Here is a 13,340-nt window from a genome sequence, read left to right as displayed (position 1 = left end):
GAGGTGCAGTTGTTTATTGCAAACTGAGTGTAGGTGTTCTGCAAAGCAGTCCCCAAGCCTCTGCTTGGTTTCCCCGATGTAGAGGAGGCCACAATGGGTACAGTGGATACAGTATACCACATTAGCAGATGTGCAGGTGAACATCTGCTTGATGTGGAACGTCTTCTTGGGGCCTGGGATAGGGGTGAGGTGTGGGGGCAGGTGTAGCACTTATGCAATTGCAGGGAAAAGTGCCGGATGTGGTGGGGCTGGAGGGGAGTGTGGAGCAGCCAAGGGAGTCACGGAGAGACTGGTCCCTCTGGAAGGTAGACAAGGGTGGGGAGGGAAAAATGTCTTTGGTGGTGGGGTTGGATTGCAGATAGCGGAAGTGTCGGAGGACGATGCGTTGTATCCGGAGATTGGTGGGGTGGTACATGAGGACGAGGGGAATTCTGTTTTGGTTGCTACTGCCGGGACGTGGTGTGAGGGATGAGTTGCGGGAAATGAGGGAGACACGGTCAAGAGCATTATCCACCACTGTGGGGGTGAAGTTGCGGCCCTTGAAAAATGAGGACATCTGAGATGTACACGAGTGGAATGCCTCATCCTGGGAGTACATGCAGCGGAGGCAAAGGAATTGGCATTTTTGTAGAAGGTGGGTGGGAGGAGGTGTATTCTAGGTAGTTGTGGGAGTCAGTGGACTTGAAATGGATATCGGTTTCCAGGTGGTTGCCTGAGATGGAGACGGAGAGGTCCAGGAAGATGAGAGAGGTGTTAGAGATGGTCCAGGTGAATTTAAGGTAGGGGTGGAAGATGTTGGTGAAGTGGATGAACTGTTCAAGCTCCTCATGGGAGCACGAGGTGGTGCCGTTACAGTCATCAATGTAACGGAGGAAGAGGTGGCGTTTAGGACCAGTGTAGGTACAGAAGAGGGACTGTTCCACGTAACCTTCAAAGAGATAGGCACAGCTTGGGCCCACGCGAGTACCCGCGGCCACCCCCTTTGTCTGCAGGAAGTGGGAGGAATTGAAAGAGAAGTTGTTGAGGGTAAGGACAAGTGGCTAAGCAGATGAGGGTGTCAGTGGAGGGGGACTGGTTGGGCCTGTGGGACAGGAAGAAGTGGAGGGCCTTTAGTCCATCTGCTTGGGGAATGCAGGTGTATAGGGACTGAATGCCCATAGTAAAAACGAGGTGTTGGGGACCAGGGAATTGGAAGTTCTAGAGGAGGCGGAGGGCATGGGTGGTGTCACGGACGTAGGTACGGGGTTCCTGGACCAAGGGGGAGAAAATGGAGTCGAGATAGGTGGAGATAAGTTTAGTGGGGCAGGAGCAGGGGGAGACAATAGTTTGACCAGGGCAGGCAGGTTTGTGGATTTTGGGAAGGAGATAGAAGCGGGCGGTGTGGGGTTGGGGAACAATGAGGTTGGAGGCTGTGGGTGGGAGGTCACCTGAGATTATGAGATTGTAGATGGTTTGGGAGATGTTGGTTTGGTGGTCAGGGCTGGGGTCATGATCCAGGGGGTGATAGGCGGAGGTGTCGGAGAGTTGGCGCCTGGCCTCAGCGATGTCAAGGTCACTGCACCATACTGCAAAATTCACACTATTTGGTTAAGAAGAGGTTAACAACAGGCATGTAATTCATACATGGCTAAAATCAAATCTCACACCCATTAAATGTCCATGACACTCCCTGAACAGTCAACTAAAATAAAAGCTAATGCCCAAAAATAGAAGTTCACGCTGACCTGGCTTTTTCTCCCAGGTCTCAATGTTATCTCCCCGCTTCCAAGCAGTGGATACTCAACATTGTGAAGGTTGTTCTCCAGTGTTTCCCTACCAGCACACCAAAATCCTTCATTTTTATCTCTTTTCCTTATCTTCCCAAACTGTGGTGCCTTTCTTTGTCTGTTTTTAGTTCATCTGATGAGCCGGCGTCCTTCCACCCTCGGCTCACTGCAAGGACACCTTTCAGATTACCTCATTATTCTTCCACCAAATAAGGATTCACAATTATGTCATTCCTGTGAGTTGAACCAGTTCACACCAGCCCAAGCCAGTGGCTGGGAGCTCAGGCAACTTCAGTTCACAAGTTACTGTTTTTATGTGTGGACAGTCCCTGGCCAACAGGCTCAAAGAAGGGAACTCACAAAATTCAACAAAAGAAGGAGACATTGGGTGGAATTTTACCATGCATAGTGGTGGCCATGGAGGTGGTGATGAAGGGAAATAATTGGGCAAATTGGCCCTCGAGAGATACCCATTTCTGGCCGCCACACTAATTGCAATCTCGCAGAAAATGGTCAGTTTTGGAATTTTCCTGACCTGCCATCAGTTAAGACCCTTAAGTGGCCAATTAATGATCTCAAGAGCTTCTGGTGCACCATCTGGGAATCCAAGCAACCTGCCTACTGGTTTAGTGTACGACCTCCATTTTCCATAATCTGGTTGCAATCAGAAGCATGGAAAGGATGCAAGGGAATGGTCACTTAAAGCCCCTCGCTGCCCTTGCCTCCAAAGCCCCCAAGGTCTCACTGTTCCAAGAAAATAAAGAATACTTATTTTTCCTCCTCAATGTTCATAATCCTACTTTTTCTTTTTCCCTATAGGTACTGGAGGTACAATGAAGAAACACATGTTGTAGACAGTGGTTATCCCAAATCCATTTCAATATGGAAAGGAATCCCCAAGTCTCCACAAGGAGCTTTCGTCAGCAAGGAAAGTGGTAAGAGCAAGTATAGATATGATTAACGACTGATATTGTTGTTTTGTTCACATCTACATTGCTGTATATAACTTGAATCAAAATTTAATTTTAATGATTTTTGTCGGTGCTTTTCATAAATGTAACAACAGAATTTTAAATCCAAGCAGATTTTAACTTCAATTTTAATATATTTAACTGCCTTAGTTGCAAACTGAAAACCAAGGGTTAAGAATAGAATTTGTAAAGCTGCACCCTTTTGGCTGTAAATCTCCAATCAAGTCGAAAACCAGGTTTGAGATCAGCTCAATCTATGAAGATTAAAGTCTCATTTTTTCTTAATTTGTAAAGGTCCACTTTACAAAGGTCCAGTTGAAGACTCAGACTACTTTGATTAAGACATTGGAGGTTCACCAGGATATTGCCTGGTATGGAGGGTGCTAGCTATGAAGAGAGGTTGAATAGATTAGGATTATTTTCATTAGAAAGACGGAGATTGAGGGGGGACCTGATTGAGGTCTACAAAATCATGAGGGGTATAGACAGGGTGGATAGCAAAAAGCTTTTTCCCAGAGTAGGGGACTCAGTTACTAGGGGTCATGAGTTCAAAGTGAGAGGAGGAAAGTTTAAGGGAGATAGCATGGAAAGTTCTTTACACAGAGGGTGGTGGGTGCCTGGAACGCATTGCCAGCGGAGGTGGTAGACGCAGACACATTAGCGTCTTTTAAGATATATTTGGACAGGTACATGGATGGGCAGGGAACAAATGGACACAGACCGTTAGAAAATAGATGACAGGTTAGACAGAGGATCTTGATCGGCGCAGGCTTGGAGGGCCGAAGGGCCTGTTCCTGTGCTGTAGGTTTCTTTGTTTCTTTGTTTGTTTCTTTGTATTAGCTGACTAGTACCAGTAGCTCATCTTTTCTTCACACACATTCTTCTTCAGAAGTGTAATTGACTGAATGGTAAACCAGGTTGGTTTCATTCTAGCCACGCACTCCTCTGCCTGATCTTCCTGTGTTTCCTCTGCCTGAATGATGCTTCATGTACAAGTACTAAAAAGGAAAATGTAACCCATTAAGTGTGTAAGATCATGTGCTCTCACAGCAGGATGTCTTGGCTCACATCTCTGTCCTGTCCGTCAACATCACCGTAAATCTGTCTAATGTGTGACATTTCACCTGGCTGTCATATTTCACTTGGTCAATCGTTGATTTGTATCTCCTTTCGAGTCAAAGTCAATGAAAACTTTGGGAACAGTATAAGTGATTCTACAATGGAATTGTTCTCAAAAGGAAGAGATCTTGAGAATTAGGACATGCATGCAATGGAATTTCCTACCTTAATGACCCTTTTCTTGCCTGCCCTCAACGCCATTAGGATGCTCCTTAAATTCGATTTTTGAAGGCTTAACTCCATAATGCAGAATTTATGGTTTCAGTGTTTTTTAAGTTTGACGTATCTATTCCCCATTGAATTATTAAAATTGCTGTAAAGTCTCCCCGTGCCTTGTTTTCTCCCATATAAACATTTCTAGATTCCTTAGTTTTATTTTTCAATGTCAACCAATTTTGAACATGATTGAATTTTACATTCAGTTTAAGGAAAAAAAGAAGTCCAAGTCTAGTATTTTAAACTTGAATAAGGGCAACGATAAGGGTATTAAAGCCAACCTTCCCATCGTGAGCTGGCAAGTAGGTTAAAGGGTATGTTGAGAGATGTGCAGTGCCAGACTTCTAAGGGATTTTTCAGAATGCACAGAATTGACGTATCTCAATGAGAAAGAAGAATTCCAGCGAGAGGGCTCATCAGCCGTGGTTAATTAACAAATTTAAAAGTAGTATCAAACTTCAAGTAATAGCATATGGTTATGCAAAATTGTATGACAAGTCACAAGATTGAATGAAATACATAAAAAAGCAAAAAAATGACAGTTTAATTTACAGAGAAAAATTAGAATATTAGAGAAATATAGCTAGAAGTTTAAAACTAATCATAAGAGTTTCTGTAGATGCTTAAGAATGAAAAATATTAACAAGTGATCATTGGTCCTGTAGAAAATGACACTGGATAATAAATAATGGAGAATAAGCTCCTGGCCAATGAACAAATATTTCATTTTGGTTTTCACTGTCAAAGATAAAGCTGGCTGATAAAGAAAGCTCCAAATTTTGATGGACTTCACCCTATGGTGTTAACAGAAATGCTTTATGAGATAGATGATGGTTTGGTTTTAGTTCTGAGGATGATTCCATTGGATTGTAAAGTAACAAACTAAACTCATGGATTCAAAAAGAGAGGCCGGTAGAAAGGAAGAAACAACATGTTGGATACCTTATTCAGAGGTAGTAAGAAATGCAGATGCTGAAGTCAGAGATAACACACCGTGGAGCTAGAGGAACACAGCAAGCCAGACAGCAGAGGAGCAGGAAAGTTGACATTTTAGGTCAGAACCCTTCTTCAGAAATGCGAAGGGGGAAGGGAGCTCAGAAATAAGTAGAGAGAGGTCGGGTGAGGCTGGGGAAGATAAGTGGGATGGTGATAGGTAGGTGCAGGTAGGGATTGGAGGGGATTGGTCAGTGAGGTCAGAGGGGTGGACAAGTGGGAGAGAAACCTGTCTATCTTCTATCACACCTACCTTCCCCAGCCCCTCCTCTCTCTAGTTATTTCTGAGTTCCCTTCCCCCTCCCCTATTCTGAAGAATGGGCCCAACCCAAAGTGTCAGCTTTCCTGCTCCTCTGATGCTGCCTGGCCTGCTATGTTCCTCCAGCTCCGCCCTGTGTCACATCAGATACCTTAACATCTGTCTTGGGTAATTTAAAAGCTATAACTAAAGATATTATGCCAGATAACTCAGAAAAGTACAAGGTAACTGGTCAGATTCAACATAGCTTTATGAAATGAAACTCATCTTTTCTTAACAATTCATTAGAATTCTTTCAAGAGGGACTAATTGATATACTGGCATTTGTTAAGGTGGCACATCAAAGTGGAAAATAAAAGCTCATTGTTTAGGGAATAGGAAGAAGATTGTCAACAGGAAACAAGAGAGTAAGCATGAGTGAGTCTTTCTCTGGCTAGCAAGATATAGTGAGTATTGTGCCATTGAATCAGTGCCAAGGCTTCAAATTTTTATTATTTATATAATTTACTTGCATGAAAATACCAAAGGTGTGGTCACAAAATTTGCTGATGATTCAAAAATAAGAAAAATCGTGAAGTGGGTGTTACAAAATGTAAATGCCATAGAAATAGATTAAGTAACTAGGTAAAGTAGCAGCACACGAAGTATCACGTGGGAAAATGTGGAGTTGCCCATTTTAACAGGAAGAATAAAAAAAAGCATATTGACAAAAGATGAGAGCTTGGAGAGCTCTGAGGCGCACAGGGATCTTGCTATCTCAGTAATGAATTGCAAAGTGTTAGTATGCAGATACAGCAGGTCATTAGAAAGCTGATTGAATGATATGGTTTGTTGCAAGAGGAATTAGGTAGAAAACTGGGTGGGGGGCGCGGTTTACGCTTCAGTTTCAGAAGGCATTGATGGGACCATATGTGAATTGTTGTGTACAATATTGGTGTCTTTATTTAACAATGTTTTAGAAGTAGTTTGGAGAAGGTTTACAGGATTAGAGCGTTGAACAAGTGAGTAATTTCGTGTGAAAAGGTTGGACAGGTTAGACTTGTATCTGTTGGAGTTTAGAAGTGTGAGGAAACTTGATTGAAACATATGTTTACGAGGGTCTTTACAGGATGCATGTGGGAAGGTTTGTTTTCCCTCTTCTGGTAGATTCTTGAACCTGTTTAAAAGTAAGGAGTCATCCATTCAAGAACAATATGAGAAGGGCTTTGTTTTTCAAAATGGGAGCATGACCCTTTGGAACTTTTCTCCTTAAAAGGTGGTTGAAGCACATTCTTTGAATGTTTTTAAGCAGAGGTATATGGTTTCTTGTTAGGTAAGGGAGTGAAAGGTTAACGGGAGACGGGATAATCAGTTCAATTCTGACCTTACTGAATGGCAGAGCTGTCTTGACCTAATGACTCACTCCTGCTCCGAAACATATTTTCAAATGTTTGTCATTGAAGTCCAGAGCATCGGTTTAGTTGCTGTAAGCCCGTTTTGCTAAAGTGAGATTTTTTTCACTCAGTTATAACGACAAAGTTACCACATTTCAGTCAGGGTCAAACCGATACTCAAAAGAAGCTGAGAATTTGACATTGAGGGGAGAGAACGTGTAAAAGTAGCGCTGTTGGAATTTGTGCTATGTAAAGTAATTTCTCCACCAAGACTTATATTTACTACATCTCAGAAACAACACCTTCCATTTGGTTGATGCCTTTAATATCCAGTGACCTTTCAAAGTGGCAAGGGAAAACATCCTGACAAAATAAAGAGACATTAAAGTGAACTAACCAAATACATAGGCAAAAGGTAGTTTCTGAGGAGGAAGGGTAGATAGAAGGGCAAGCAATGAATTTAAGGGAGTCTATGATGTACGAAATCTCCTGCTGAATATCACATGCCATCCTTGCTCAGTTGATGAATCAATGCTCCTCCACCACTTGGAGGAAACAGTGAGGATGGCAAGGGCACAGAGTGTACTGTGGGCAGAGAACTTCAGTGTCTGCCAACAAAGGCACTACAGACTGAACTGGTTGTGTTCTAAAAGACAATGCTGCTAGGTTGGGCCTGCAGCAGGTGGTGTTACAACCAAGAGGGAGAAACGGACTTGACCTCATCCTCACCAATCTTCATGGTGCAGGTACATCTGTCCATGACAGTATTGGTAAGAGTGACCACTGTACAGTCCTTGTGGAAATGAAGTCTCACCTTCACAATGAGAATACCTTCCCTTGTTTTGTATGGCATATCATGTTGCTAAATGGGATAGATTTAAAACAGATTGAGATCCTCAAGACTGGACATCCATGAGGTGTTATGAGCTATCAACAGCAGCAGAATTGTACTCCAGCACAACCTATAATCTTATGGCCCCGCATATCCCCCACTCAACTCATTACCATTAAGCAAGCAGATCACCCTTAGTTCAATGACAAAAACAGGAGTACATGCAAGGAACAACACAAAGCATACTTAAAAATGAGATGTCAACTTGGCAAAGCTATACAGAGGGCCATCTGCGTGCCAAATGTGCACACTATTTATGTGCAGCAACTGATTAATAAGGCTAGACAACCCCACAACTAACAGATCAGATTTGAACTCTGCAGTCCCGTATATCCAGTTGAGAATGGTGGTGCTACAAGAACACATTTTACCCATTGCCTAGACTTGTTCTTTGTGCTACAAGTCTTGCTGTGTGACTGGAGAACAGATGAGAACTCTGTGTTTTCAATGTTAAGGAAGATAATAAATTCAAGTCCCAAACTTCAGTTGCCAGGCTTGACCTTTCCGAAGATGAAGGACACCAAAGGTGGAAAGTTACCTCCAACAAGATAAAGCAGCTAATCATGAACTGGCAGTTTTCTGTTGCCACCTTCCTGAGCAGTGGTCACTATTGATAATGTATCCAACAGAGCTCAGGGTGAATTGATGTGGGATTTCAAGCCAAAAGAGATTAAGTATGGAATAAGAGGCATGGAGTCAAGAGAGGTGGGAAAGGAGTTTATGAGCAAGGGTAAGGGCTACCTTTCTGCAGCTTCCCCCCATTTTCAATTCTCGGTCCCGTGATCAGGCACTGAATGCCTTAGAGTCAGAGCCACAGACCTCACCTCAGCATCATGTGGTGCCTTCCCACAATGAGATTCTTAATTTCCCAACTTAGGGCTTCACATGACATCCAGGATGTCCTTAGCCTCACAAATTCAGTCTCAATTGATAAAAGGCTGGAAGAGAATTGTGTCTCCACACTGCATCCACGTCTGATTTAATACCATCTTGCCACTAAAAACACCTCCAGGCAGACATAAACCCACACCCATTAAGTCCCTTTACTTGTGGAAAGTCATCTTCCGCTGTACCCAGTGTGGCACTTTCCACATCAAGCAGATGTTCACCTGCACATCTGCCAATGTGGTATATTGCATCCCCTGTACCCGGTGTAGCCTCCTCTACACTGGGAAACCAAGAGGAGGCTTGGGGACCGCATTGCAGAACACCTCCGCTCAGTTCGCAACAAACAACTGCACCTCCCAGTCGCGAACCATTTCAACTCCCCCTCACGTTCCTTATATGACATGTCCATCCTGGGCCTCCTGCAGTGCCACAATGATGCCACCCGAAGGTTGCAGGAACAACAACTCATATTCCACTTAGGAACCCTGCAGCCCAATGGTATCAATGTGGATTTCACAAGCTTCAAAATCTCTCCTCCCCCTACCGCATCCCAAAACCAGCCCAGCTCGTCCCTGCGTCCCTAACCTGTTCTTCCTCTCACCTATCCCCTCCTCCCACTTCAGCCGCACCCCCCTTTCCTACCTCCTAACCTCATCCCGCCCCCTTGACCTGTCCGTCCTCCCCGGACTGACCTATCCCCTCCCTACCTCCCCACCTATACTCACCTCTACTGGCTCCATCCCCACCCCTTTAGCTTGTCTGTCTCGTCTCCACCTATCTTCTCCTCTAGCCACCTTCGATCCACCTCCCCCGGTCTCCCTATTTATTTCAGAACTCTCTCCCCATCCCCCTTTTCTGATGAAGGGTCGAGGCCCGAAACATCAGCTTTTGTGCTCCTAAGATGCTGCTTGACCTGCTGTGTTCATCCAGCTTCACACTTTGTTATCCTGGTACAAAGAGCTTCCTCTTTTCTCCACTTGTGTTCTTGTGTTTGGTAAGTGTACAATCTATTGCCTCATGTATAGCCTTTTACCTTGCACAATATCACCTGACTCACATAAATCTCTTTGTGCTGAGTCTTCGTGAAAGTAAGTACATCTCTGTCCCTGAGACCTCGAACTCCTGCTTTAGTTGTTGTCTGATCCTGAAAAGAAACTTCCCTTGGAACTCTGACAGTGCTGATGGGATATGTGGCCAAAATGTTGGTTTTCTCCTTGTCAGCATCAGTTGGATTGTTCGAACTTTTGAAGAGTTTTCAGTTTCTTTCTAAGTTACTTTTTACTTTTAACTGTGTGAAGCTGTGAGACTGAATAATTTTATTTTTGCATTTCCAGGGTATACATTTTTTTACAAAGGAAAAGAGTACTGGAAATTCAATAATCATAAACTCAGGGTGGAGCCTAACTATCCAAGATCAATACTTAAAGAATGGATGGGATGCGACCGAACTAAAACTGGAGACAAAGACAGACATGATACTCAAGATGATGTTGACATAGTGATTAAAATTGATAACACTTCCAGCACTGTGAATGCCATTGCTATTGTTATCCCTTGTACGCTGGCCTTGTGCTTCCTGGTGTTGGTTTACACAGTGGTTCAATTTAAGAGGAAAGGAACACCACGCCACATATTGTACTGCAAGCGATCCATGCAAGAGTGGGTGTGATTGTCGCAGAAGCAACAAAAGATTTCAACAAGTGGGCTGTTATGCTGGAACCCAGCAATGAGCAGGCATCTGTCTGCCTGATACATGTGAATCATGGCTGAATTTCTCAGAGTCGCCTGCTCTGAACATGAGTGGAGATTATAAAAGAGAGAGGGGGAAGCTTTCATGATACACAGTATCATCTGTATTTCAGTCCTTTTGTCTTTCTTTGGTGTGCCATTCCGTATAGGCCTTTTATCTGCACGCTTTATGCCCCAGTGAACTTTTGATTCCAGATTTCAAAAAGGAAAATCAAGAAAATACATCTCAAAATATTTCTCAAGACTGGTACTTTCTTTCCTGCTGAACCTGATGTCTCTCCTATTTCCAGGGTTTGTTTGAGAATCTTTTTGCTGACTTAAATCTTTTCCCTGAACCAGACAGACCCTTTTGCATTCATTTTCCAAAGAGTATCGCTATCTGTTTAATAAGGAAACATTGCTGCACTTGCTCCTTTCAAGTCGGAGACCAGGAATATAGAAGAGTAGAAAATTGGACTGTTCTGTGACTAAGTAACAGGGGCCAAAACATCTGCAATATTGTTAACAGCCTTAAATATATTTTTTCATTTTATTTTCAGTTGTTAAAGCAGCTCTCAGCAAAGTCAATATGTGGAGCTTTCAATAGCTTTTGTTCATGTAGATTTAAATGCTGTGTAATGGACATGTAGAATTACAGTAAGGGAGTTCCTATAGATCGGTTTTCCTGCTGCCACACACAGAGGGCTTTTCAAACTTCTATGAATCCACCAAGAGGGACGTTTTTTTGCATAGAAGGCTCGGAGTTGTTGTACAATGACAGAAACGGAAATTTTAAACAAAGTTAACAGCGAAGTGAATTTTACCTGAAATTCCTGCCAGAACAACATCAGCATTAAGTTAATGTACATGATGTTTGATGTCATGGGTTCAATTCTTGATTGGTCGAAGAAGTGTGTATTAATGGACTAGATAAATCCAAAGTGCGTTTAGTTTCTCAATCAGTTGCATTTTAATGTTCTTAAGATATTTTTTATCCATTGGTATTGAAAAATGAGGTGTGTGTTGATTATCATAAGCATCAGTCAGAATGGCATATCTTATTTACTAATGACTCCTTGTATTCACATTTGTTATTCTCATTGTATAAAGACTGATAACTATAGACAATAGTATTGCACCATAGCAACATCATTCCAAGGTGCTATAGCTAAACATTCAAATTTTACGTGCATTATGTGTACAGTTAACAATTTATGAACTGACAGAGATCCACAATTATTGCTAAATTAAGTATGGCAAACAGGGTAGGAGATAAAGAAAGACATTTTGAAAGAAATGTGATTTAGGATCTGTAACTTTTAAGTGAAATAATGTTTGTGGATTAAAACTTCCATTAAAACTCATTTTTCACCCTTCCCTTCCTCTGCTCGATTACTGTGAAGACCAGGAACACAGTGAAGAGTAGAGATCATTCATTACCATGAGGATGGAAGTGTTCAAGCATTCTCTGAAAAATTGTTGAATGAATAAAACATCTTTAGAAATGGGCTCTTTCATCGTCCACCTGTTCATTACAGAGCTACTATGGTTTGTTTCTGCTTTAAGCTATCATGCAGCAAAGATTGTTTTATTCAGTATTGTAAAACTCAATGACTAGCTGAAATCCTTGTTGACTTTAAGAATTTCTTCCCCTTGGGGCCCACCTGTCATGAGGCTATACTCTGATGTAAAAAACAGCCATTTCACCAATATGATTAACTTAAGACAAATCAGAGCTCAGTTTTATGTGGAAGCGTGCATGACAAGTGGCTTTTAGAGCAGTTGAAGGTTTGCTTTTAACATGATTTAATACAGTTTCATGCTGTTGTAATTACTGAACTTCTTAAATGTCTTAATTTAGAAAATATTACTGCTCCACATCCTTCAAGAATTTTCTCTTTCTTCCTGTCTCTTGCCTCTAACCTTTAGCTGCCAAGAATGAAATAACAGGAAAGGAACTGTATTCGCATAATTGACCTGACCTGTCATTTCCTGTCATTACCTAGTTAAACATAATTGTGCTTCTTACTAAGACCTACAGTTAAGATACGGTGGTGGAGTCCTCCCAATGTTATTTGAAACCATCGTCTTGGGATACTTTCCTGCTAACTGAAATATTCTGTCTATTGTTATTTGATTTATGCCACTGCCCCACCTATTTTGTTTAATAACCCATTCGTCCATTGTATTTGGCTTTGGTAAGCTGTTAAAAAACATACCTTCCATGATCCTAAAAGATACTGTGATTGGCAAGCACAGATAAGTCCTGTGTTCACATTTAGACAATCACAACCTATTTCTCCTCCAGATATTACGGTCCTTCAGTTGCCACTTCTCCAGCCTATTACATACTTCTGATAAGTATTAATATACTAAATAAATATGGAGTCTTGTAGTCATTTCTAGTCAGTTGATTTGATTTCTCCCTGTTAACTGGGTGGTGGGTAGAGGTCAAAGAAGCAGGAAGACAATGTTACTCCAGATATGAACGTAACTGGTTATATGTTATGGATTATTTATGTTTACATTTGCTTGTCATAACCCTTTGACTATTATGGGTGATCATGATCAATTTAGCACACACCAAGCATCGAATCAAAACATTCTATGTCCCCTAGCACAACCCTAGCAATCAAAGAGTTAAGGACTGTGCAGTAATTGTTTTGTATTTATTGATTCATATTTATTTTCAGACAGTTCTTAATGTCAACTATAAGTGTCTTTTATCAGGAAGATTAATTATCTTTTTTATACTATTATATATCTTATGTATTCACCATCACTGTTTCACTGTGTTGTATTAAAAAAGTTAAAAAACGAACCTGTCAATAAATGGGAATCCAGACTACAAAGTTAACTGAAGAACTCCTTATTAATTTTGTCATGGAATGTTTTTCTCGAATTCATCTGGATTGTTTGAACTCCAATATTCTCACTGAGAGAACTTTCCCTATTTATTATTACTAACCCAGAGTTACTGATTTAAAAGAATGTTTTATATATATGGAAATGGAAGCATCAGTGCAAATGTTTATTAATCTACATAGCAATCATTACACTGCCATACACTAAGATTTTTAGGTTCACCATCAAAGGAGTTCACTATTGAACTTTCTGAATCTACAGGAACATTTC

The 13,340-nt window shown here is 41.7% G+C and overlaps 1 protein-coding gene across 1 annotated transcript in view; it reads left to right on the top strand.

Annotated features, from left to right (window-relative positions):
- The window catches only part of LOC125452081 (matrix metalloproteinase-16-like), a 233,385-nt gene extending 220,341 nt beyond the window's left edge, over nucleotides 1-13,044 (top strand). Inside the window, exons 9-10 of the mRNA XM_048530053.2 lie at nucleotides 2,586-2,701; nucleotides 9,812-13,044. Of these exons, the coding sequence (XP_048386010.1) occupies nucleotides 2,586-2,701; nucleotides 9,812-10,146 (451 nt within the window). The 3' untranslated portion in view covers nucleotides 10,147-13,044. The remainder of the gene's footprint in view (nucleotides 1-2,585; nucleotides 2,702-9,811) is intronic.
- Nucleotides 13,045-13,340: the final 296 nt, after the last annotated feature.

Source organism: Stegostoma tigrinum, chromosome 5 (genome assembly GCF_030684315.1).
Source record: "Stegostoma tigrinum isolate sSteTig4 chromosome 5, sSteTig4.hap1, whole genome shotgun sequence".
Taxonomy (NCBI): Eukaryota; Metazoa; Chordata; class Chondrichthyes; order Orectolobiformes; family Stegostomatidae; genus Stegostoma; species Stegostoma tigrinum.
The sequence above is the reverse complement of the archived record's forward strand: the minus strand, read 5'-3'. Positions and strand labels throughout refer to the sequence as shown.